Source organism: Myodes glareolus, chromosome 24 (assembly GCF_982192425.1).
Source record: "Myodes glareolus chromosome 24, mMyoGla1.1, whole genome shotgun sequence".
Classification (NCBI taxonomy): domain Eukaryota; kingdom Metazoa; phylum Chordata; class Mammalia; order Rodentia; family Cricetidae; genus Myodes; species Myodes glareolus.
The window spans coordinates 22,786,709-22,813,414 of NC_142049.1; the positions used below are offsets into that span (position 1 = coordinate 22,786,709).

At 40.2% G+C, this 26,706-nt stretch overlaps 1 protein-coding gene across 3 annotated transcripts in view; it reads left to right on the top strand.

Moving 5' to 3' along the window:
• Window positions 1–418: 418 nt before the first annotated feature.
• The window catches only part of Chd2 (chromodomain helicase DNA binding protein 2), a 113,083-nt gene continuing 86,795 nt past the window's right edge, over window positions 419–26,706 (top strand). Inside the window, exons 1-4 of one of the 3 annotated variants that reach the window (XM_048434830.3) lie at window positions 419–986; window positions 1,329–1,461; window positions 21,406–21,637; window positions 25,414–25,500. In XM_048434830.3, the coding sequence (XP_048290787.1) occupies window positions 1,400–1,461; window positions 21,406–21,637; window positions 25,414–25,500 (381 nt within the window). In that variant the 5' untranslated portion in view covers window positions 419–986; window positions 1,329–1,399. Of the gene's footprint in view, window positions 987–1,328; window positions 1,462–4,583; window positions 4,992–21,405; window positions 21,638–25,413; window positions 25,501–26,706 lie in introns of those variants that run through there. The other 2 variants (XM_048434831.3, XM_048434829.3) reach the window with 2 other exon arrangements.

Consider the following 26,706-nt stretch of genomic DNA (forward strand, 5'->3'; position numbering starts at 1 on the left):
TAAGGAGGGCAAGAGTTCATCTTAATTTATGGTATTGATGTTGCTTCTATTTGCAATCCATTTTACTCATGGGGGTGTTAATTTTTTAAAAGATTAGTACTTAAACTGAGCTTTAGATTCTCAAAAATTATCCCTATTTCAAAATGGCTTGATAAAACACCACTTCCTGTCCAGGGAGGAAGTTATTTTAGCTCAAGGACTGAAATATTTAGCAGATCTTTAGACAAAAGGAACAAATTACATTTCTCTCTGGCTTAAAAAGGGTGCTTGAGCCAGAGGGGGTTAAGAAGCCCTTCCCCCTCCCCCTTATGAAGTGGTCTGGAGGGGCAGGGAGGTGTGGGGTTGGGGGTCTTAAGGCTCCCTTGGATGGAGGATCTAGCTTTTTTTCTTTTTTTTTTTTTTTGGTGGAGATGAAGGGGTGGGTCTATGGTACATCACCTGAGTTGTGGGGTAAATGTAGAGAGTGTCAATCAAAGGCAGAGCTCTCAGAGCTGGGAAGGAGGCTCTAGATGGCGGCTGTGCCTTAGAGAGAGCGCGCTTTGCTCCCTGCTTCGGTTCACTTTACGCAACTTTCCCTAACTTTCGGGCACCCTCAGGGGGCCCCCGCAGCCCCCTGCCTCTTCTAGTGAGTTACTGGGGTCGATCCGAACCTTTTTTTGGGAGAAAAGCAGCTTTGAGGAGCTTTCTTTTCGTGCCTTGTTGGAAGAAGCTGCCGTATTGAGAGCCCAGGTCGTTGTTTTTTCCAGCTTAGAAGCCATGGCGCACCTCCATTTTTGTGCGCTCTCCTAATGAGGCTTTTTTTTTCCCCTTCCGGACCTGTTTTAGTATTAATTATTGCTTTATTTTTGACAAGTCAACATATTTGGGGACTATTTAATTTACTTTTTGTTTTTTAACGGAGGATTTTGCTTTTTAAAATTATTTTGGCTCTGATATTTTTCTACTACTAGATAGGACTCTTGCTTTGGACATACTACATGGATCAGGTAAGTCCATGATAATTAGTGATAATTTTAAAGATTTTTATGTTGAAGTTGGCTTTATTTACTGTAAATAGGAGAAATTCCTGGATGACGCAATAAGATACAGAGATTGTTATTTGTATCCAGTGTGTTACTTTGAGAAACTTTCCTTATTGATAGTGATGCTTCTACCGTTCAGTTTATCCCCTACTTATTTTAAAAAGGAAAAATAGAAATATTTTTGTTTTTTTGGTGCTTACCGTTGTTGCATTGCATGAATATCGCTAACATCGTCAGGACTTTGTTCCTGATAATAAAAACCACCCATAGAAGCTGGGACCTTACCTTTCTTTCAACTTTTGACAGTAAATACCTGGGCACAGGACTTCAAAGCAAACACTGGTTCCCCCTCCCCCTTAATATTTAAGAATTAAAAGATGATGAGAAATAAGGACAAAAGCCAAGAGGAGGACAGTTCGCTACACAGCAATGCATCGAGGTATGAGCTATCAACTTTCTTTTTCTTCTGTTTTTTTTGGGGGGGAAACCTCAGCTTACACTTGTTTACTTTGACAGACATGGATTGCTGTCTGTGTTATAAGAATTTTCTAACTTGGGTTGATTTTTTTTTTTAAAGCGTGACCTTGAGATTGCTAACATGCCACACCCTGATTTTTTTGGTAGCAATTTATGAAAGTTGAGTTGTGACTTAAGGCCTCTTACAGCATTCAGAAGGTAATGTACTTTTGTACGGAGGGGCCTTTCCTAGAAACTGTAGTTTTTCTGTCAGTAAATTTTTAGTTTTTAGGTTTTCGTGCTGCAGAAAAATGACCTTGTCTGTTTAGCCATTGCTGCATTGCACCATTTTACATACAAGGCAGATTTTTTTCTTTGAAGAATCTGGGATATTCAAACTTGTAACTGAGGGCCATAGAGGAGCCTTATGGTAGTAAATTATAGTAAATAGACATTTGAGAAAGTTACATGAATGGAAAATGTATATTTAAAAACAGAATCACAAATGGGACCCTTTGACTGATGCCTTTCGTTTATATTTTTGATTGTTTCTTTTGATACACTTCCATTTCGGGAATTTTTATGACTTAACCAAAACCCCTTCCTTATATTTCCTGAAATCATTAAATCTGTAACATGCAAAAATCCTGGAATGTTATTAATAGTTAAGCTTTGTATTTGTTAATATGACAATATAATTTTAGATTTTATGTTTTAAAATGCTCCAAGGTTTATGTTTGTGTATTTATGTTAAGACAGTGCTTTCAGGATGGTAATTGTATTTTATCTTTACCTTTTAGTTTATGCTGCTTTAAATTTATCCATTTATTTTGACAGAGTCGTCTGGAATGTTTTCTCTTCTGAAGCTTTAATGTACTGTTTGTTCAAATAATGATTTGTCTCACATTCCTTGAAGTAGTTTATCAGCAACCGAAGTAATAAAACCTATAAGATATTTTTGTTGTATGACTATCTTTATCTTAATTTTAAAAGCTAATGTGCATGCATTTCTGGATGTATTAAGAATTGTCATAATTTTAAATCATGTAACTAACAAGGATGTGATTGGTTATGTGTTCTTTTCCCAATTTTGATTTTACTTTATAATTTTGCATAAAATTATTTTCTAAATTAGCTTGTAAACTTGGAAAATTTGAATATGGTTATTACAAATGATGAATTTTACATTCTACTTAAAGATATTTTGAGTCTTGCTTTTAAAGATAATTTCCAAGTTCCTCTTCAAATTGAGTTGTTAGAATTTTGGATGTCTTTTGAGTTGCCTGTGTAATTATTGGGTTTTATATAGGACAAAAAGCTTCTTATGCAAAACTAGTTTTCTGGAAAGTAATAATTTGAAGCTATATAGGAAGTTCAGATATATTTGAAAATTATGAAAGACCCAGTACTAAAGTTGTTACTCCCTTGAGTATAGATTTGCATATTCTCACCAGGGTTTTGGCTTTCTTATGCAGGTTTTTTGTTTCATTGATCAGACTGCTCTCTAACTCATTGCAAAGTGCTGCTTTTGAATACACTTTTACTTTTATCTGGAATATGACTAGGGTATTGTCATGCATCTATTTGATTTCTTTAGTTAAAACAAGAAGCATATTTTTAATGCTTTTGCCAACTATACTTTAAATCAAATCATATACTTTATGAATGTCCAAATACTCTTGAATTCTTGAAGATGCTGTTACTCTTAAGTGTTATACATTATTAATGCATGTACATAGTTATGACATCACTTCCTTTAAAAGATTGTAAAGTTTAAAGGATGTTTGTGTTGTTTTGGTACAGTACACTGTTATTTCCAGTGAGCTGAAATTGGATTGCCTGTGTACCTGGTTCCTGTTATTAGTAGATTGCCTAAAGAGGCTAAATTTTTGAAGTACAGTGTTTAGGGAACATTACTAAAATAACTTTTGCACCTTGATACTGCAAGAGAGGAAAGGAATTGTTTTCAGGTCAAGTAAACTTTGGAATGAGAATCACTTGGGAAACAGGAATGAACACTAGTTTTAAGTAAACTTTTTTTCGTGCTTTGGAAACACGTGCTATAACTTACTATTGATATCTTGTATTCTTTTGAAGTTAATGCTTAATTCTAAAGTGCTTTGTATATCATGATTTTTGGAGTTTAAAAATTCACTTTTTAGAATGTAATTTTAAACAATTCATATTTGTAAATTTCTAAATAAAACAGTTTTAGTGATGGACATATAAAGTATGCCACATACTTACCTAAGTTATATCCAGGAGTGAAACTAGGGGAAAGAGAATGCACATGAAACCGTGTGCACACATTTCTGTGTACTTGGCACGGCATTTATAAACTCACAAATGTGTATCCAGAATCATCTGCCTTTGAGCCATAATTTGATATTCGGAGGTCTGGGTAAAATCTTAACGTTTTAAAGAGCCTCTTACAAGAGCCTCTTAGCCTTGTAAGGCTGGGGGTGATTAGAAAAGGCTTATGCAGTCAGTGCTTGTGGACTGGAACAGGCAGTTTTCAGTGGCAGCCATTTTATGACTGATAATACGTATAAAAATCGGATTTTTAAGAAGGCTGGAAATAAATGAATCCAAATCCTTAATATCAGAACATCCCTTTCCCCATGTTCCCATTGGTACTCTGATGATGAAATAAGGGGGCAGCTCGGTAGTTGGCGTAGGGAGCAGCTCTCGGAGGCTCTGGCATCTTGGTGCACGTCCAGCTCAGTCACAAAATGGCTGTTCCTTTGTGCCGCAGCGCTGACAGACATACTGCATTGCACTGTGTACTCGCCAAACAGCAGGAAGTTGCCGTGCCGAGTTCAAAGGCCGGCCGGCGCTGGCGGCGGGCGCTGATTGGCTGCCTTCGCGCCTGGCAACAGCCGGGTCAACGGCGGCGCCGCGGGGATGGCCCCGCCCTCTTACGTCAGCCGTGCTGGGCGGGAGAACGTGGTGACGCGTGGCCTCGTGCGCCGGTCGACTGCTTCCTGTTCGGGCCCGGGTAGTGGCGGGGGCGGGGCAGAGGAAGGGAATTTTGGTCGGGACTTTCCGGTGGGCGGCTTCTTTCCGGAACGATTTTGATCTTGCAGTCCTCAGGCCTGGCCTGTAGTTGTCCACACCGCGCCCTGCAGTGTGTTCCTGAGCACATTCCTGGAATAGTTGTCCGCTTTTGGAGAAAAGACACTGTAATCGTACATCTCCAAATAGAAGTCCGCTAGGTTTTTTTATTTCCAGTTTTCGTGGTTTCTTTTCCTTTTTTAATATTCCGGTGCGTTTTTTCTCTCCCGTTTATTTCCTTGTTCATTGTAAAGAGATTAGTGAGTTTCATTTTGTTCCATTGATTGAAAACAGTTCAGTGTGAGTGGAATGTTTTCAATTGAAAGGCCTTAACGGGTGTTTAAGGTCTGTGTCACACATGGCTCATAAACCAAGTGAAGAGCGCTTGAGCTTGTCCCCGTGCATTTTTACTTGGTACCAAACATTTTCTCAATTGACATTTGAGGAAGAAAAACTCAGGTCAGTATGTGTTTAGTGGTTTGTATGAGTCTCAGTGGGTAGTTAAATGGAAAACGGCCTAGGTACTTTTAGTTGTGACTACAAATGTCCGTGCATTAGGAAATACATTATTTTGTAGTGTCAGCAAACTACTAAAGTGTTACTGGCGCTGGCTGAGATTCAAACTGCTTAGTTAGCAGAATTGCTTGTTAAGGTCTTGAGAAATGCCTTGGCCCTAGCCTCCCTTTAGTTAATTTCTGGTAAACAAACTTCTGTGTTGTTCATTTACTACCTTTTTGGAAACCCTTGGAAGAATTTGCTCTTAAAAATAGTTTACCAACTTCTGCTTGAAATTAATCACAAGTAAGGAATTTAAAGTTGAAGGAAGTGCAGTTAGTACACTTCTGTATTGTTTCCTTACATATTCCAGTACATCTTAGGACTATTAAATGTGTTATTCTCAGGAGACACTATTAACAATTCAGTAGAACGTTTTACTATAAAACAGGTATGGGCACCGAATGTGGAGGCACACGCTTTTCATTCAGCGCTTTGGCATTAGTGGCAGAAACAGGCTGATCTCTGATTTCAAGGCCAATCTGGTCTGCAAACCAGGACAGTCAGGGAAATGTCCGGTGAGACTAATTCAAAATGAAAAACGGAACCAACGGACTGTATGGGCTTCTTGACTGTTACTGGAAATGTTTTTGTGCGTGTTTGTGAAAGCAACAGTTAGTTTCCTCAATGGGTTTTATAGGTTTCCCTTAATTATATTTGTTTAGGTGGAAGTCTTAGGAATATAAGAATCGCACAGAAAAGCTTGCACGTGATTTGAAATTATGTTCTCATGTTTATTCTACACAAAATGCCTAATATCCTTATAGTTCTATATTTTATAAGCTAATTTAATTGTTTCCAACATTTTAAAGTGTTTATTAAATAATAGCAGCAAGAACAACAAAAGCATCTTGTTATCAGAAGGAAGATTGTAATTCCATGTCCCTTTTGGTGTATTGAAATTATAGTAATATTAGATTTTTAGCATTTGTTAAATATTCTTAAATTTCTGTGTGGGTCAGAATTAAGTAGCCAACCTTGCATTGTATTTATGAAAGAATAAACAGTTTTGTGGAAGATAATTTCAGCCCAGGTATATTGCACTGTGCCAGTTGATATATTACAGGTTTAGTGGTTTCAGAACTGATTACAGTACCAGTGAACATTTCAAAACATTTTCTAAGGTCTGCCTTTTGAGCCTGTGTGGATATGGTAGAAATTGGCAAGAAACTTTTTTCTTTTCTTTTTGGTATGTGTATTTCATTTTTTAAAACTTGCATGCCATTTTTTTTTGGCCTTTTTTAATGATTCGTATTTTTTGTAGATTAAGTCAGTGGGGGATGGGAGCTCAGTTGATTGCCTTGCATGCAAGAGGTCCGAGGTTTGTTTCCTAATTTTGTAAACTGGATGCGACACACCTGAAATCTCTTTATTTGGAATATGAATTCTGAGAATAAGGAGTTCCAGATTATCTTCAACTGCATAAGATTTGAGGCCAGTCTTGGCTACTACTTGAGATTACTGTTCCAAAACAGGATAAAAAGGCGGTGTTGCTGGGTGTGGTGATAGAAGTCTTTAATTCCAGCACTTGGGGGCAGAGGCTGGAGGTTCACTGTGAGTTCAAGGTCGGCCTGATTCACCAGAGCTTGCTAGTTCAAGGACAGGCTCCAAAACTGGAGAAACCGGCTCCAAAACAAAACACAACACAACAAAACAAAACAAAACAAAACGACAGAGTTAATAGAGGGAAGTGTAAACAATATTTGATAAAGTTTATTAAATTATAGCCAGTTAATTTCTTGAGGAACGAATATGAAATTTTATTTGAACTTTGTATGACATTCAGATTTTATAATTTACATCGCTGTAGTGTTCAGCCCAGCTGTGTAAATTTGAACCCCATAGCTGCTGAGATCACCTGGGATATGCACACCCCTACCATTTCTCCCATAAACTTGGTATGTAGTGAACTTGTTCCTGACAAAGTCTTGTGACTGCTAGTAAGTCATTTTTGCTGGTTGTGGGTTGCTTTAGATTGCCTCACTTCTTGAATGTTACTTTAATAAAGAAATTGTGCTTAACAGTTCTCCTCTGGGGCTACCTAAGAGTTACTATTTTTCAAGGAAATAAAAGCAAAGTTGTAAGCTTGTTTATCTTAGGTGATTGTCTTGATCCTGTAGCTTAGTATTATCTCATGCACTGTAGCATGACTGGGCAGCCTCTCCACTGTTGCCAATTATTACTTGTTTTGGAACATTAAGGTTATTGAGAAAAGACCAGATTAAAACTATTATGACCCAAATCACCAGATCCCCAAGGGCTGTTTTCCTTTCCCAGGTTTTACTTTGTTTATGTCTGTTGTGACCTTTGCTCCCTAATCAATTTGTGTTTTAGTTGATTAGGTGACACTGGGGTCAGAGACATTTCTGAAAAGTTCTTATGCTGAAAACATTTGATCCCAAATTGGTACCTGAGGGTCAAGGCCGTTCTGAAATAAGTGATAATGAGCCTAGAAGTTGCTATTCATGTTCTGTTTTCTGAAGTACTTAGCTTTGAGTACTTCATTTATGGGCTCGCTTATGAGTCCCCCTGTTTTGGTGTTTCAAATGTCTTTGTGACTCTATGTAGTAATTATTATCACCATCACTATTCTCCTCGTTATTAGGTTTTTTGAGACAGGGGTTCTTTGTGTATGTAGCCTTACCTGTCCTTTTTTTTGTTTGTTTGTTTTGTTTTTTGAGACAGGGTTTCTCAGTACCTTGGAGCTTGTCCTGGAACTAACTCTTGTAGACCAGGCTGGCCTCCGAACTCACAGAAATCCATCCACCTGCCTCTGCCTCCCAAATGCTGGGTTTAAAGGCGTGCGCCACCACCACTCGGTTATATCTTATTTTCAAAAGACTTTGGATTCTCTTGTAGGTTGGGAAAAATAGGTTCCCTTCCTCTTTTGAAATTTATTTTTTTATCCGTATGAGCATTTGCCTGGATGTATGTATGTATGTGTACTACGTGTAAGTGTGCCTGGTGCCCTTGGAGGCTGGAAGAGAGCATTGTATCCTCTGGGACTAGAGCTACTAACAGTTGTGATAGGCTACACACGGATGCTGGGAACTACAGATCTTCGTCTTAAGAGTAGTAAGTTCCTTACCCCTGTAAGAGGCTGGGTGAAGGAAGGTCGAGTGAGGCCTGATTTTAGGGCTTCATTCTCGTCATGCTCTTGCTAGGCTCTAAGAGTTGTGTTTGGAATCATAATGGGTATCAATTCGACTTTTACTTTAGTGCTCAAAGCTTCCAATTTGGGTTATTTTGGGGCATGAAATTTTCTCATCTTAAGAATGTAGACCGTGTAAATCATTGGGTTGTGAGGATTTAGTATTAGAATGCCTGTATGTGTAGGTCCTTAGCAAAGTGCCCAGCACTCAGCGAATGTGAGCTACTAGTAATACTGTTCTGTTACTGCTCAATTTATCCTTGTCTCTCCTCACCGTTCAGCCCTGCAGTTCTAAGTGTACTTCTGATGAGCCAGGTTCTGCCCAAGTACACTGGTGGTTACCAAGAGCTGTTTTAGGCCAATTAGAGGAGAGATTTTCGAGAATGACCTCAGGAGGCAAGTCCCATTTAATTTAAAATCTTGGGTGCATTTTGTAGTTAAACCTCAGTTTTGTTTTTGTATTTTGTTTTTTTTTTCCTACTCCAAGGAGCCAGCCAGCCTGTGGGAGCTGATTGTTCTTCCTGTTGTGAGTCAGAGCCCAGTTCTTGGCAGTAATGAGTTACTTTCCCCACCCCTCTGATGGTAATTGCTGCCTGTTCCTGGCTGCTTCTGTTGCTCCTCTAGCTGCTGGAGGAGAGTGACTAGTGAGTGCTCTGGTAGTAGTAGAGCCCTGCACAGTCTGATGTGTATGGTATTTCATTGGAACTGTAGTGTCAAGATTTGGGTGCTTCTGATTTCTTCAGTTCCATGTGTTTTATGGGTTAGATGAGTTTGTTTCTGTCATTGGAGGGCTTTTAAAATAATCCAAGTCCCGCCCTACCTTCCAGGTTTACTTTGTAAAAGTCCTCCATGTGACTCAGTTTTTTTTATATGTTTTTATGTGTTTCTATGTGTTTTTCTATATGCAGTGTTCACTTTTTGTTCTTCTTTTCTTTAGTAATAACCACTAGCCCGTCGCATCTCCTTTGTTGGTGCTTTCAGGCCAATGGTTTTAGTTTGGAGTCCAGAAAATAAAAGGTGGGTGGAGTTTTGAGAAAAGGAATTAGAGGTTTAGTGGAGAAGGAAGGAAGTGTTTGGGTTCAGTATGCTCCTGCGTCAGGCATTCTTTTCAAATGTGCAGTGAGGAGCTCTTCCGTACTCACACTGTTCAGTTTGATTCGGGAGTTTGTTTGGATGCTAATCTCTTCACGTTTACTTAGTACCTTCCCAAATCTTAAGAATTACTTGGTTTCAGTACATTCATATTCCATGCTCAGAGGATGGGGGAGGGGTTGAGAGTGGGCGGGACTTGTCTCTTAAAGGGACAGGGTACCCATGTGACAGACCAGGCCAGCATGCTGACTACTTCCCCTGCCCCCTGTTGCTTATATAGGTAAGTACCTAACCAGATCATACAGGAGTGGAACTGTGGTGTGCTGTTCTCAGACTGTCTCCCAGGTGACAGATATAAACTGTAACAAGCACCAGCATTTTAAAAATTGATGAAAAACCTTAGGGAATCTCATTTATGTAGTCTTTCTTTTTTGAAACAGAGTCTCACTTTGTAGCTCTGTCTGTCTTATAACTCACTGTGTAGACCAGGCTGATCTTTGAACAGTCTGTCTGCTTTGCCTCTGCCTCTAGTGCTGAGATTAAAGGATTGTACCACCATACTTGGCCCTGCCTTTTTCCTCCCTCTTCCCTTCTTTTAGAATTTTGATACGAGGTCTACTCTCTCTGTAGCTCTGGCTGTCCTGGAATGCTGTAGACCAGGCTGCCTTAACTCAGATCCACCTGCTCTCACCCCAGAGTGCTGGGATTAAAGATGTGTACCACTGTTCCCGAGTAGCCTTGTGTTTTTGATCTTTGTATTTTGATAGGCACCAAACCTGTAGATGAAATGATTTTAAGAGAATGTTTAAAAGAAAATAGCGAGAAGGCTCAGTAAGAACCACCATTCATTACGCCTGCTGTGAACCCAGTTGTTATGATTTTTATCCCTGCATGTGGGAAGTGAGAAAAATTGAAGTATAGGGGAGTCAGTATGGAATCGTGACTCAGATTTTTGGTAGCTGGCTTAAGCATGCCATGAATGGTTACTGTCCCCTTGGTCGATTCAGAGAAAAATGTAGAGGAAATAGGAGACATAGTAAAACATCTTGGATCCTTCTCTTCTGCTTCTCCTAAAGCTTTTATGTTTGTTCATTTACTCGCTCGTTCGTTCATTTGTTCTTTTGTTCATTCATTCATTCATTCATTGTGTGGCGTATGTAGGTCATGCACACGCTAAGGCCAGAAGAGGTCATCATTGGGTGACCTGTTCCTTTGAGACAGGGGCCTCACTGAATCTAGAGCTAGACCGGCAAATTACAGAGATCCTCCTCCCTGTGTGCCTCAGCATTCCACTTTGAAAAAAAGACAGTCTCACTATGTAGTTCTGGAATAAGTGTAAAGATTTTTATATATTTGTATTTTATTTGTATGAATGTTTCCTGTATGTATGTTTATGTGCTTCATGTGTTCCTGGTGCCTTTTGGAGAACAGAGAAAGGTCAGGATCCCCACAGAACTGGAGTTATAGACAGTCATGAGCTGCTGTGTGGGTGCTGAGAATTGAATCTGGGTCCTCTGGAAGAGCAGCAAGTGTGCTTTAACAACAGACCATCTCCAGCCCTACACCTGTTTTTTTTTTTTAATTGAGGATTCTGGGGATTTGAATTCAGGTCTTCATGTTTGCAAAGCAAGTGCTCCTTCCTGCCCACCTTTTCTACATTTTACTTTTATTTATTTATTTATTTTTGAGACAGGGTTTCTTTGTGTAACCCTGCCTGTTTTGGAATTTGCTCTGCCTCAAACTCAAGATAATCCATTTCCACCACCTCCCAGCTAACCTTTACATTCTAAAGAAACAAAAGCCTCAGGAGTACAGTCTTTCCTGGATGTGATCTTCAAAAGGCCAGTGTTTTACATAAAACCTGAGGTGGGAATGTGGCCACTGAAGTGGTTTCCTTGGGGGTAGTGAAGTACCTGTGGGTTCCTTGAGTGGCTGAATCCTGGAAGTGTAGATGGGGAGGTCTTGGGAACCTTAAACTTAGGACTTGCTCTTCTGTTGCTTGGCTTTTATTCACACGTGAATAAAACTTACTTTGTGTTAGTTTGTAATGCATGAAAAGTTTGTGTTTGTGGCCTCCCCTGTATCCTAAGTTTAATTTTTGTGCATCTTTTGCTTGAGAATTACCTGGATAATTTAAACAAGTGTCAGAATTGAGTGGACTTTTTTCTTTTTAAGATTTCATATAGCAGGTTAGGGGAAAGGGAAAGCTCATGTTGGGTCAGTTGTTTTGTAGATGTGCCTTGTCAAGAAACAGTACTAGGTGGCAGGGTGGTGGCGCAAGCCTTTAATCCCATCTCTGGAGGCAGAGGCAGGCGGATCTCTGTGAGCTCGAGGTCAGTCTAGTCTGCAGAGCAAGTTCCAGGACAGGTTCCAAAGCTACACAGAGAAACCCTGTTTCAAAAACCAAAACCAGGGCTGGAGAGATGGTTCAGCGGTTAAGAGCATTGCCTGTTCTTCCAAAGGTCCTGAGTTCAATTCCCAGCAACCACATGGTGGTTCACAACCATCTGAAATGAGATCTGATGCCCTCTTCTGGCCTGCAGACAGACACACAGACAGAATATTGTATACACAATAAATAAATAAAAAAAACCAAAATCAAACCAAAAGTAACAGTCCTTAATCAATCAGGTAGACATTAGGAATCTTAAGAATTAGTGTGTCCCCTTGTTCACATTCAGATACAGGTTGCTTGACCATTCCCATGATCAGTCTATGACTGCTAAGGTGCAAGTTGGGACTGATGGACCAAACAGCTGTAATACTTTCTTTTTCTGTTTAACAATCTATTAACTTCTAACTTGAAAAATATTCTTGCTAAGAATTAATCACCTGTCCAGGACAGGCACCAACGCTACAGAGAAACCCTGTCTCAAAAAAAAAAAAAAAAAAAAACCAGAAAAAGAATTATTAATCACCTGGGTTGCCTGTGAATACCAGATGTCTTGCGTGGAAGTGTGGAATAGGGTAATTGAGGGATTTGTACCTAGGAGTCTGCATATGGAACAGTAGACTCAGGTGACTGTGGGTTTCATAGTTTGGGCAGCAGGGTAGGGTTGTGTGGCAGGTGCACAGAGAGCTCTTGACAGCTTGGATCTCTGTTCTTTTCCTCCCTTTGGCTATTAATTTTTTCTGGAGATGTTTTCACCTAGTCTGGACTGGTATTTGAGGCAGTTCAGTCTGGCCTCCCGAGCGAAGTTGTTATGGCTGTGTGAAACCCCAACACCTATTATTTTGCTTCCTTTTGTCTGTAGAATTCCATGCAAGAGCTTCTGAGCTTTTTTCATTTTTAAAATAATAGGTGGTAATACTGTGTTTCTGAAGCAGGATTATGGGCAGTGGCAGCTTTTCATTCTTGATAGAGTGTGGTCCCCTTATCCCCAGTTTCATCTTGTTTGATTATTCATATTTTTGGCTTACCAGGTGCTGAGGTGCTGTTGACATCTAATGCAAAGAAGTGTGGGGTGCCAGGTAGTCTACAAACATTGGCACTCTCTCAACAATCCAGTTCTAGCCTCATCAAAGGTGTCCCAATGTAGAAAGCATGTGTAATGAAAAGTATGGTGGAGTTCTTCTCTTAGTGACTGTTGGTGCTTGCTATGCTGAGGTGCCTCCCCTTGCTTTCTTAGCTCCAAGGACTCTTGAGGACATGGGCATACATTTCACATTTATTATTGGGGTGTTAACCAGGGCTTTTAATTTCCTTTGAACTTTGAAGTTTCGTCAGCACAGTCTGTTTCATAAAAGTCTATAAAAGTTATAGTCTACAAGTTAGCTAATAAGAAAATAGAAGACTCGCAAGTTTAAAGGGAACTCCAGGCCAAACTAGGTCGTTTATTCTTAGTGTTCAGAGTGTAAGTGTCCCCTTTGATGGTTGGTGAGTGCAGGGAGGTGTCCCCTGTAGCCTTACCTCTTCAGTTTCCTGCTTTGTCTTGTTCTTTTTATTTTTATTTTATTTACTTATTTTTTTACCTGAATGGAAAGCTTTCTTTTTGCCTTTCAGTATGAAACTGTTGCCAGATCCTGATTAGCTGCGCATGTGATTCTCCAGGTAGACCATATCTAGCCTCCTTGATGTCATTCACACCCCTGTCTGCTGGAGGCAGATTAGTTGATTATTGGGGAGCAGAAGTAGCATGAGAAAGCTTAAGGTGACTTCTGCCTAGTTCCAGATGAGAATTTCAGAAACAGCTAGTTACATGCTTTTCTTTTAAAATTCTGGCTATCCTTGCTGCCCCAGCCTCCCATAATAGCTAGAGTTGTAGGCCTAAACCACCATACTGGGTATTGAACCTAGAGGACCTTAATGAACGCTGGCTGGGAAGCCCTCTGCTACTGAGCTATAAACTGCAGACCATTGGCTGACTTAATTTGAGAAGCACTGTTGGGTTCTAGCTTTGCTATCCCGTAGAATTGTACGTGCCATTTTGAGGCATTTCCTTTAAAGGGAAAATGCATTTTCCTCCAGAGAAATGACAGTGTTTAATAGAAATGGGAAGATGTTGTGGGCTTTATTAGCGACTGAGGAATGGGCTGCCTCCCATCCCTAAGTAGAAACTGTGGAGGAGCATGTTTCTAAAGCATTTTGTTAGAACAAGAAAACAAAAAGCAAAGCAGTTTCAGTTACATTAGGTTGTAAGACAGAGAACTTGACTGTGCCAATATAAATTGCTAATTTAGAAGCATGAGTGACTTCATTTTGGTTTGGTTTCTTGTTTACTGGTGTATTAGCTTGGTTCAAATCATTGGCCTTTCATAGATTTTATAGTCAGTGGGACAGAGATAAACTCAATTTCTGCTGACTCCACTACCTTGAAAATTTTTTTTTTCAGTTAAAGGAGAACTCATTGCTTCGCCACAGCAAAGAACTTCATTTCAGGTTGACATATATAAGATAGAGATTTGTTGTATTGACCCAGGAAACATTTCTAATGTAAAATTTAAGCACAGATGTTAATAAAGGGGCACTCAGGAAGGTACATTGTGAGTTTGGCTTCCTCAAGGGGTTTGAAATTAAGGTCTTTGTAGCCATAAATAATGACTTTGGTGGCTCTGGAGTTCCATCCTGAAGACCTGCTAGAGGAACCTTAAATTCTTTGACAGTTTCATGCATGTATATGGGGACTTTAGTTGTTTTCACCCTCCACTGGCCTTTTACTTCCCCTTTCTCTTCTGCTGAAATCCTCTTCTGAGGGACATTGTCTTTTTTGGGAAGTAAGGTGGTGGGGGTGGTTTCTGTTTTGCTTTGGGTAGGATTATATTTGATCAAGGGGAGGCCTAGAGCACCAGGGTTGCCGGGGAAGTTAAGATGTTCTGTAAATAGCCTGGTATGGTGGTGCACACACTTAGTCCCAACACAGGCAGTTAGATCTTTGTGAGTTCAAGGCCAGCCTGTTCGAGGACAGCCAACTAGCTAGGGGTATGTAAAGAAACCTTTTCTCAAAAACAAAAATAAGATGTGTGGGCGTGGGAAGGGGTTAATATATAGTCTTGTTCCTGTTTGAGATTCTGAGGAAATGAGATGTCAGAATGCAGCGAAGCAGCCAAGCTCATGTTGGCAGGTCTGCCTTCACAGTGGTGTCGGCTGGAGGGACCTGGACCGGATTCCTCCCTTCCCTGCCATTTCTAGCTCAACCAGGAAAGTCCTAAGGTGTTGTCACTGTTAAGAAAACTTCCAGAAGAACTGAATACCATGAAGGGATAGATTCAATGGGAAAAAGAGCCCTTGCTGGCTATTTAGCTCCAGCACTTGTGAATCTCTGGGTCCTATTTTGGTCTACAGGTTTCAGGCTAGCCAGAACTTCATAGTGAGACCTTGTCTCAAAAATAAAATAAACCTTTTTGAAAAATTACGAATAAACAAGAAGCTCAAAGAGTAAATTCTAGTGAGAGAGTTAAGACATAGCCACGCTCCCAGCATACCCTTATATTATTGTTGTGTTTGTGCTAACCTGGCATATATATACGCTCTGAAAAGCGTTTGTAGTTCTTATAGTTATGTTTCAAAATTTGTAGTTTTGAATTGTCACTGGTATTTACAGATATATTTTGTTTATTATTATTTTTTGAGACAGGGTTTCTCAGTGTAACAGCCCTAGCTGTCCTGAAACTAATTCTTATAGAGTAGGCTGGCCTCAAACTCAGAGATCCGCCAGTCTCTGCCTCCTGAGTGCTAGGATTAAAGGCGTGCCCCACCACTGCCTGGCTTGTTTGTTTACTTTTTTTTTCTTTTGTATTTACAGATATATTAAGGCCCAATCCTGTTTGGGTTTGTATGGACAGTGTGGGTAATTCACATCTTGTATATTTTATACATGGATATGTAGACTTTTTTTCCACCTCATTTTGGCTTTGAATAATTTTGTGTTTGGCTGTTGCCCAACTTTGATTTATCTAGGAACATACCTACTTACTAATTGGCAGGATTTGTGTGTGAAGCTTTGACTGTCCTGGAACTCACTCACACTATAGACCAGACAGACTTTGACCTCACAGAGATCTTCCTGCCTCTGCCTCCCAAGTGTTGGGATTAAAGGCCTACACTACTGTACCAGAACCGTTTCTGGAACAGACAAGAAGCTCATGAGTAAAGATGCCCTGGAACCCACAAAGCTTCACATGTATGTTATGGAATGTCATGCACATATACTCAGTTTAAGTAAGAAAAAACATGCTGGTTAATACCTTCTTTCTCCAAACCTGTGCTAATCAAATCACTTTGATTGATTAGTGGCGTGACTACTCTTTTCCTTTACTGTCTTATCATTGCTCACAATTTTTATTTGGGCAAAATATAAAATTGACTATCATAATATATTCTCCAAATTACTAATAAAATTAATTTTTTTATGTCATGATAGTCATCCTTTCTTCTTTCCTTTCTTGTTTTGTTTTGTTTTGTTTTGTTTTTCAAGACCGGGTTTCTTTGTGTAGCTGTGACTGTCGTGGAACTTACTCTGTAGACCAGTCTGGCCCTATACTCAGATCTGTCAGCCTTTGTCTGCCAAGTGCTGGCCTTAAAGATGTTATATTTTATTAAGTTTATTGACAATTTCAGTTTCTTTTCTTTGGTTGTATGTTTGTTGTTTTTACCTAATTTTCTACTGTATTTTTGATTTGCCAGTCTTTATATGTTGTTTTGTTAATGTATACATTCAACTTTGTTTTCCTAATTTACTAGACTTAGCTATGTTCATACTATAACTTAAAAACTTACAAGTTTATACTATAACTTACTCTTCAGAATCTGAAGACTTGAACTTAGACGCATAAGGGACCTTAGAAACAAAGCTTAAGGAGTTGTCCCATATCCTCGTTGGTGAGAACAGCTTCCCCTTTCCATTTCCTTAGAGCCTAGGAGTGGTCACGTGGCAGTTTGTTGATTTGATAAAGTGTTTGACTGAAGAATGTGTGGGATGCAGGGCCAGCAATGCCACAGGAATGCATAGGGCAAATTCTGTAATTCAGACATCCTTAACACACTAGGACTTTGTCTTTATAGGAGTCATGCAAGGATTAGGCTTTCTGTGTATTTTTGACACTTTCAATGTCTGTAATGCAGACTTTGTATGGATATCAGTTGGCGGTTCAGATTTTGGTTTTACCTGTGGTAACCACGGAGCTCTGTCAAGTAGTAAGTAGTTCAGCCATTTTGTAAGTTAGGAAAATAAACACCAGTGTACTGAAATGGAGACTCTTGGAGAACCTACAGACTTTCTCTTTTAAGTGAACCGTTGCTGTGCTGTCCTCTTGTGACCATTTTGGAAATGGCACTTTAAGAAACAGAAGTGACCCTATTGTCGTCAAAGTCCACTGTTATAAGAATGACTGACCCGTTTCATAAAAACCTCAGTAAAGGTGTTCCTTTTCTTTTCTTCTTTATTGGATTTTGACTCATCAGTTTTTTTTTGTCCATTTGAAAACTAATGAAATTTGCTTGAAGTTTAGAGTTTGAATAATTTTCAAATAAATACGATCTTTATGAGACTGTAGTAGATAATTTCTATGAATTTAAGTTTCAGCTGCCTTGTTAACTATTACATCTTGAAAGTCAGACAATCATACTTATTAGTGGGAGTTTTATTTAAGTATTGTCACCCGAATAGGAGCTGAATTTGGCATTCTCTCTTTCTGTTGGAGTGGTGTCTCCTGATCTTCAGCTTCCCAAGTGCTGGTATTAAAGCATGTACCACTGTACCAGGCTGACCTTTTTCTTTAGGGATTTCTCTGAATCCGTGAGAAAGCTACAGCGAAGTACTGAAGCCCTTAGTATTGCTAGGCATTAAGAAATACCGTGTCACAGTAATCCTGTTAAAACAATTCTGTTTTCAACAGTAAAAACGTTCTCTTAGGCTTCTGATCCCAGCACTAGTGAGGTAGAGGCCGGTCTGTCTCTGAGTTCAAGGCCAGCCTGGGCTTTTATCTGAAAACAAGTAACAATTCCCCCCCCCCCCCCACCCCCAAAGACCTTTGTTAAGGTTTTTATGAGAAGCATCCCAGCATTCTTCCTGGGAATGTTAAGTCTTATATCTAACTTGCTTGTTCCAAAATAAAGTTCCTTTTCTTGGTTTTTACATAGCACTTGCTTCCCTTGATTTCGTACAACCGGTCTGTACCCTTATACTTTGGCAAAAACAAGTATTTTATTGATTTTGGAGACTGTTTTACTATGGTTCTCCTGAAGGTTGCCTTTTAGACCAGGCTGGCCTGGAACTCACAGAGCTCTCTACCTGCCTCTGTCTGCTGAGTCCTACAATTAAAGCTGTGAGCTACCACTGCCTGGTCAAAGTAAATATTAAATTACTTAGTCGTATACTGACTGACTCACATGCATCTTTATTTTAGTTAGTGACCTAGTTTATGCATCAAAAAATTTTAAGTTTTAAGCAGCTGTGAGTTCACCACTAAAGCCATAAGGATGCCAATGTCTTAACCTGGTTACACCTGTTTTGCTCTGATCTACAGGCAACTGTAGCTTTCTTGTTTCCTTAGGTTTGATTTCTGTTACATTTTATTTTTTACTTTTTATTTTTTATATTACAGCATACTTTTCCCACAGAATAAGTCACTCTTAACTAATTAAATTTGTAGACTAACATTTACATACATGTGTGCTAATGGGAATGTGGGTGTTTTTGTGGTAATTGTATGCAGTGTTAACATTTCTAATGGTCACATACACAAAAAAATACAGCTGTCCTAGAAGAAGGTTTATACAAGAATATTTATAGTTTTACTGATTATAGTGAGCAGTGGCAAAAGAACATAAATATTCTTCTTGGGAGTAAAGATATTCAGAAATTAATCATAGATATTTATAGCTTATTGTTTAAGAGAACAGTTTGAAAATAGCCTGAGTAAACATTGAAGTCCAGCTTTCTTACATGGCATTTCACAGAGAACTGTCTTTTTGACATGGCAATGACACATTGTGCCATGTGTGATTCTTTTTTTTTTTTAATAAACTAAGGATCCTAAGGTGAAGTGTAGGATTTATTTATTTAAAGATTTATTTATTATGTATACAGTGTTCTGTCTGTATATATGCCTGCAGGTCAGAAGAGGGCACCAGATCTCATTATAGATGGTTGTGAGCCACCATGTGGTTGCTGGGAATTGAACTCAGGACCTCTAGGGAGAGCAGCCTGTCCTCTTAACCGCTGAGTCTTCTCTTACGCCTGTTTTGACAAGTCACCACGTTATTTTTATAGGATGGGACAAGTGGAAGACGTGGCATTGTGTCAAGTAAATAGCTGGGCTTTACAAAAACTTACATTTATCATTCTTTGGTAGGTGTTGTGGGACCAAGCCTCATATGCATGATTATGCAAGCACTGTATCACTGAGCCAAACCCCCATCCCAAGAGCTCGGGCTTTGGATTCTGTTTAGGATCAGGAGTCATGATGAAGAGTAAAAGGTAGCAGAGGTTGGGAGTTGAAGCCAATACCAAGGTCAGGATGCCAGTTTTCACTTCTTACGGTAGTGATTTCAGTAATAGGTGAGTGTCTGGAAGTGTCTAATAGGCTGATCCTATTAGAGAGAGCAAAGCTTGCTTTCCTACAGAAGATGATACCCGGCCCCTCAACGTCAGATACTTAGCTTGCTGCATAAGCACTGTGTACTCGGGTTGGAGGTGAATGGTACTGTAATTTCTGCCATGCTTCTCTAAGTGTTACATGGAGCAAATGGAGTTGAGGGAAGGAATGAAGAAGAGATGAGCAGGGGTTGGAGAGAGGGCCCGGGTTGAGAGGATTTACTGGTTTTGTAGACAACCTTGGCTTCAGTTCCCTGCAACTACATGATGGCTCACAACTGTCTATGATTCCAGTTCTAGGGTATCGGATACCCTCTTCTGGCTTATGGTACACAGGCATGCATGGAAACAAAACACCAATACAAAAAAATGTAGATCTTACAGAGAGAGGTGGGAATCATTCAGACATGAGCATAGGGGGATTGTCAGAAGCTAGATTTTTTTCCAGCTCATACTGAGTCTAGTAAAAATACCAGGCTGGGGTGTCTGGGCTGTTAGGGACAGGCCTTGTAAGCTCTGCATGACAGTTTGACCTCTAGTCCTAGGGGATCCAAGTGGCTTCTGTAAGTCCTGCACACACACATACATTCAGGCAGAATACTAACACACATGAAAGGAGATGAAAAAAATGTACAGCCAGAAGGTAAGAGATGGCAGAGGTTTTCTTTGCTTCCTTCCTTCCTTTCTTTTTTTTTTTTCTTTTTCTTTTGACTTTTTGAGACAGGGTTTCTCTGTGTAGCTGCTTTGGAGCCTGTCCTGGAACTCTCTCTGTAGACCAGTCTGACCCCGAACTCATAGAGATCCACCTGCCTCTGCCTCCTGAGTGCTGGGATTAAAGGCGTGTGCCACCACCGCCTGGCTACGGTATCAATTTCAAAGGAAGAGAGAGGGCTGAGTTTCTTAAAAGTGTGTCTTTTCATAGGATTGTTCTGGAGAATAAACATGTATAAAGTATTTAGCATAATGTCTGACACTATGAGGTGATCAGGAAGTTTGTAGTTGTCTTGCCTTTTCTTCTTAGAGATAGATTTTTCCATTTCTTCATCTTGACTGAAAGACTTCTATTCTATAATGGGCTTTTTATAGAGTTGAATCAATTCAAGTTTCCAGTAATTTATTTTCTTTCTCTTTCTCTCATGTTTTGGCAGGGACTCATATATTCTAGGCTGGCCTCCAATTGTGTAATAGAGGCTGCCTTTGAATTTCTAGTCCTTCTGAGCGTGTACCACCATACCTGGTGTGCTGAAGCCTAGGGCCCTGCTGGCTTTAAAAGCACACTGCCAACCCAGTTCATCTGCAGCCCGGCGGTTTTCTATAGCCGTTTGTTAGTTGTGTGACCTCATTTCTAGTTTGGAAGCTTCGTGCTACCGTGTCTGCCTCTCAGCCTAAAGCTTGGGTTTTGTGGCTTTCACCGTCATTTACCTCCTCAAGATTGTTCTCTGAGGGTGGTTTCAAATGAGGGAGGTGACTGGATGTCCATAGGCCATTATCAGGTCTGTGGGAGGACCATCATTAGAGTCACTGCTGAGGAGGCAGGGCCTGTGAACTACAGACGGTGTGTGTGGCTCCCTACCCGAGTTTAACCCCTGCACGAGAACCGCTGATTGGATAATTACATTCTTCCTGGGGGTGGTGGTGGTGTTTTTCTCATTTTTGAATTACTGTTTTTTTTTTTTTTTTTATTTTGAAGGGGCATTGGTATTAAGGTGACTTAGTCAGTTCTAGTGTTTCAGTGAGGTCTTAGAGTTTCTTAAATACTCGGAGCTATATAGTTTTACCTCATCAGAATGAGAAGGGGTCTATGTTCACTGGAATGTGAGAATGTGTATGTATGGTTTCAACAAAATTCAAAGTCAAGGTTGAAAACGGTAGGAAAGTGTTACCTGCAGCACAAGAATAAAAGTGAATTTGAAGATGTGGATGTTTAATTGCTGAAATAATGGTCTGAAGACATTACTAGAGGATTTAAAAACCTATTTCTGTGGCAGTTCTTAGATGATTTTAAGTTTTCTCTCTCTGCCTGTGTCTCTATTAAATGAAGTCATTCGGCCTCTGAAGAAGCTTCGGGTTCAGACTCTGGCAGTCAGTCGGAAAGTGAGCAGGGCAGCGATCCCGGAAGTGGACATGGCAGCGAGTCCAATAGCAGTTCCGAGTCTTCTGAGAGTCAATCAGAATCGGAGAGTGAATCAGCAGGTTCCAAATCCCAGCCAGTCCTTCCAGAAGCCAAAGAGAAGCCTGCCTCTAAGAAGGAACGGATAGCTGACGTGAAGAAGGTATCTCCCGGGCTGTCTATTGCAAATCTGCTCCTATCCAGGACCAGCGCTCAGACGGTTTCCAAAGAAGATTGATTAGTGCGCCTTTTGGTCTGTCTGTTTCTGGAGCTAGCCAGGAACTTGCTTGCCGTACAGCCAAGACTGGCTTTGTACTCCTGATCCTCCTGTATCTGTCTCCTAAGTGCTGAGATGATCGGTGTGCACCATTATACCTGGTTAGTCCTTCCCTCCCCACTCGACCTTTTTTTCAGGCAGTGTGTTACAGCACAGCCTGGTGTGGCCTGGAGCTCAAGATGCTGCTCTTTTGACCCAGTGTGCTGGCCTTACAGCCCTGACCATCACACTGTCATAAGGAGACTTCTTGCCAAGTGCAGCTGCACTTTGATTATTAGAAAAGAGTCTTATAGCAAAGACTACCAAAGGCACACATTAACTTGCATAACATTTTCACGTTGATTCTAAACTTTGGATACATTCCCTTTTTTGGTGGAAAAGGATTAGTAATTATGTGGCTTCATCAGCAGGTGAACTTATTTTTGGATAGGATATCATATAGCCAAGGTTGACCCCGAACTCATAGCAACCAAAGATGGTCTTGAATTCCTCATCTTCCTTCCTCTCCCTCCTGTCCCTCTATCGTGTGGTTTTCTGCGGTGCTGGGTTTGCGCATGCTAGATAAGCACTATCCAGCTAAGCTGCTTTCCAGCCCACCACATTTGAACCTGGGAGATTTTATTTGAGAGAATTCTGTGTGAGCCACCACAGAAGAGTACTGTTTTCTGTTTCTTAAAAAAAAAAAAAAAAATCCTGGGGTTGGGGATTTAGCTCAGTGGTAGAGCCCTTGCCTAGCAAGCACAAGGCTCTGGGTTTGGCCCTCAGCTTTGATGGGTGGGAGGAAACTTAATAAAATTAAGTTTTATGCTGTCATTTTTCAAATTTAAGCTATACTCTAAGATGCAAATATATATTCTACATACTAGCTTTCATATAAGCTGTACTAAATTGTAGGCAGTAGTGAACATTTTCAGACAATATGAGAAGAAACAATTGGAGCTCTGGAGACAGACTTGGGTTGAATAGTTATTTCAGTTGTCAGGAAAGTTGCCGTGTATAGGTGTTTGAATTTTAGGGGCCAGCAGATGGCCAGGCTTAGAAACACTTAGTAGGTTTTTCTGTTTTGTTTGCTGACAGGATCTTATTATGTAGCCCTGGCTGTCCTGGAACTCACTGTGTAGGCCAGGCTGGCCCCGAACTCACAGAGATCCACCTGCAATTAGAGCAGGTACGACAACCCCCCCCCCCCCCGCTCCCAGCTTTTTTGTGGGTGTATGTGTGCTGATCCTTGAAGAGGCCAAAAGTGAGTGTCCAGTCTACTGGAGCTGGACTTACAGGCAGTTCTTTGCACTATTCCTGGCTTGAGAAAGCATTACTGAGATTGGATTTGTATATTCAGGTTTTACCAGAAAAATACATACATATATGCATACATATGCACATACACAAACGTGCATACTATTTTAAGATAAAATTGCAAATGTCCGGCCGGGTGGTGGTGGCGCACGCCTTTAATCCCAGCACTCAGGAGGCAGAGGCAGGCGAATCCCTGTGAGTTCGAGGCCAGCCTGGTCTACAAGAGCTAGTTCCAGGACAGGCACCAAAAACTACAGAGAAACCCTGTCTCGAAAAATAAAAAAATGAATAAATAAAAAAAAAAAATTGCAAATGTCCGGTGGTTTTTTAGTGGTTAGGATGATCAGTACTAAAAAGGTAAAAATGCATAGTTTCATGTAGCTGGACCTAGTAGAAGAATTACCATAAATGAGAAATTCCAAAAATACTGCTTTGTATACATATATACATCCTGTTTACAGTCTAGCTTCCCCCACCTTCCCCTGACAGGAGGAAAGTTTTATTACCTGTGTAAGAGCATGCAGTAGTGAGTGAGTTCTCATGCCAGCTCTTTTTTGGAAGAGCAGAATTAGGTGGCCTCTAACGGACAGATGACACGAGCTGCTGTGTGGTGTAAGTAGTGCAGTAGTGGGACTTGGAGCACAGCTACAGCCCTGGAGCCAACATGCCTAGGCAGAGTCTGCGAGTGCTGAGACTGGCTGATCCGTGTCGCCGTATTAGCGTGATTTATCCATTCAGTTAAACTAGACACTGTGAAATTCTCTGCGGGGTCACACAGATAATTTCTTTTGTGTAGCAGAGGCCCGTAAAGAGCTAGGTGTGGGTGCGGGCAGAAAGGTCAGTGTGCACGCCTCTCACTTGTCTTTTACTTCCCTCCCACTTGGTCGCTTCTAACTCATGCTTGGGTCTTTTGCCCTTTAAAATTTGGGTAATGCTAAAGCCCTTTTTAGGGAATCTAACAACATTGAGTCCAAATCCTACAATTGTGTTGGATTTTAGTTCTAATAGTCTATTCCTGGGCTATTTTAACTTGCTTGCTTTTCTTTTCAGTTTATTCCTTGTTTTTCAGTTTACTACAGCTTTTTTTGGTCACTGGTTAATACTGTCCTCCTTTTCCCATTGACTTTTTGTTGTTGTTGTTTAATCTTTGATCAGTTTTGACTTTTTCAGGGCAGTTTTCTACTTTCTATTTTCCTTGTTAATATCTCAGTATGCCATCCTGACTGTCCTGGAACTCACTGTGTAGACCAGGCTGTCTTTGAAAGTACAATGATCTGCGTGTCTCTGCCTCCTGAGTACTTGGATTAAAGGCATGAGCCACCATGCCTGGATTAGGCATGTCTGGTTTATTCATCGTATTAAAACTTTTAAGAGAAAGAAACAATGGCACTTGTTTCCAGTGCTGTTCTAGACTTAGAAATGCTGCCTGTTTTGGGACATGGTGTCGTGTGTCACCCCTCCCCCCATCTAGATACTTTGTGGTTGATTTCCCATTAGAGTTTCAGAGTGAAATAGCCATATAGCATAGACTGTGTACTGTCTGGTTTCCTAAGGAAAACATAGTTAGGTGCAACATTTCTCTGGCCTTAGACAGTAGCTCCTCATCCTTTGTATATACTGTTTTGAATTTCCAAATGTTTTTATGACATTAGCTGCTGCTTCTGTTTTTAATAAAGCCCCTGTTCCTAAGCTTGGCTTTCTAACATCTGTTCCACATGTCTGACCATGATTAAACAGCTTCACGCCAGTGTTCCACAGTCCATTCAGATCCCTTTTGCTTCCCTGTGGCTTTATGTAAAAATACAGAGTGTACTTAAGCATAGTAGGGAAGACAGTGGAAAAGCCAGCCCCTCCTTGAAGGTTGCCTTTTCAAATTGCTGAAAATTGTTAGCAAAAGTCTGAAAGCCAGAGGGCTAATTACTAGGAGTTGAAGCGGGTGGGCGAGGGAGATGGCGCTGACTCTCATCTGGAGAACTTGTAGCAGGGGTGCTGCCTTCTCTGATTAGATTCTGTGGGAGCTCTTCTGCTTGCGTTTTTTGTTTCTATTTGTTGTTTATAATTGAAACTGCAAGCATCAGGAGATTTCAGAATTCTTCAGTAATTTGTATTTTGTGGAAGGAACTGGATATTTTAGTTTAGTGACAGTAAACAGTGCTAAACACATTGAATAACATGAAGGCAGTGTTAAAACTTTTTAATGCCTGTTCTTTTGGAAGGATACTGGCTAGCTTTCTCTCAAAACTAGCAAAACGATCCTTTGGATAGTTAATGACATGATTGTGTTTGATTTGAAGTAAGTGTTCTAATAATGATAATAGCGGTGTAGTTAAGGAAATGATTCATGTGCAGTCTATTAAATTTTGCAGATGTGGGAAGAATATCCTGATGTTTATGGGGTTAGGCGATCAAACCGAAGCAGACAAGAACCATCACGATTTAATATTAAGGAAGAGGTAAGAAAAAATGATTGGAAGGGATGTGTTTTGGTTCCCTATCTTACCTCATCATCCTTGACTGGTGTATATTATTATTGAAAAGACTAACTTTCAGGTGAGGCAGCTAAAAGTGAATCTGTTGGGGCCTTTGTATGAACAGAGAGTGGGGTAAGAAGTTAACACTTACCAAGCACGTAATAGTTAATGCTTCGTTCCTCTATTGTATGGTGTGACTTAATTTTAATTTAAACTTGATTTAAAGTTAAATTTCTCAGAGTGTAACCGATTGTGGCCAGTTAACTTTAGATATCAAATGTTTTGTTTAAGTGCTTAACAACTAGAACATGGAAATAATTTTGGATTTACTCCAGAGAAAGGAAAGAGGAGTGTTTAATGTCTCTTGTTTTTCTTACTAATTTTCTGATCTAATTATGAGAGACGGAGTACTTTATTTTCTATTTTTTAGTGATGGGGCAGAGTCTTGGTACTTGAGCATTCTTAGCAAGCCCCCATCATGGGACTACATCCATCTAAGGTGCCTACACTGGTGATTTTTTTTTTAAAGATTTTATTTATTATGTATACAGCATTCTGCCTTCACATATGCCTGCACACCAGAAGAGGACGCCAGATCTCATTACAGATGGTTGTGAGCCACCATGTGGTTGCTGGGAATTGAACTCAGATCCTCTGGAAGAACAGTCAGTGCTCTTAACCTCTGAGCCATCTCTCCAGCCCCTACACTGGTGATTTTTAAAGCCAGTAATATTTGGGTTCATACATTCATAGAATTGGATTTGTTTCATATTTCTCAGATTGTGTAATTGTTTTGTGAAACCTCTGTATATTAGGTTTGTAGATAGAGTCTGAAGGGATACTCTTGCCTCAGTGAAATGTCCCCTTTCTGCCATAGGAGGATTGCTCTTTTTTTTTTTTAAGCTATGTAGCATACTTCCAGTGGAAGTTATGTGATTGATAGCCAAATGTTGGGAAGTTAGGTATGGGTTTTCAGCAAATGTCCTATGAAAATCAGATTCATGCCAACACCTGCATGTATGTGCGGTTTGAGTTCGAGTGACTTCTGAGCTGATGTGTCTGTGCTTCCCTTTCCCATAGTGCCTTGGGCCACTGAGCCTTAGTCGTGTGTCCAGTCACATCTGTCTGCCCTTCCTGGTTTATACATTGGTATATACTCAATAGGACCCCAGACTTAGTCTTAGAGGA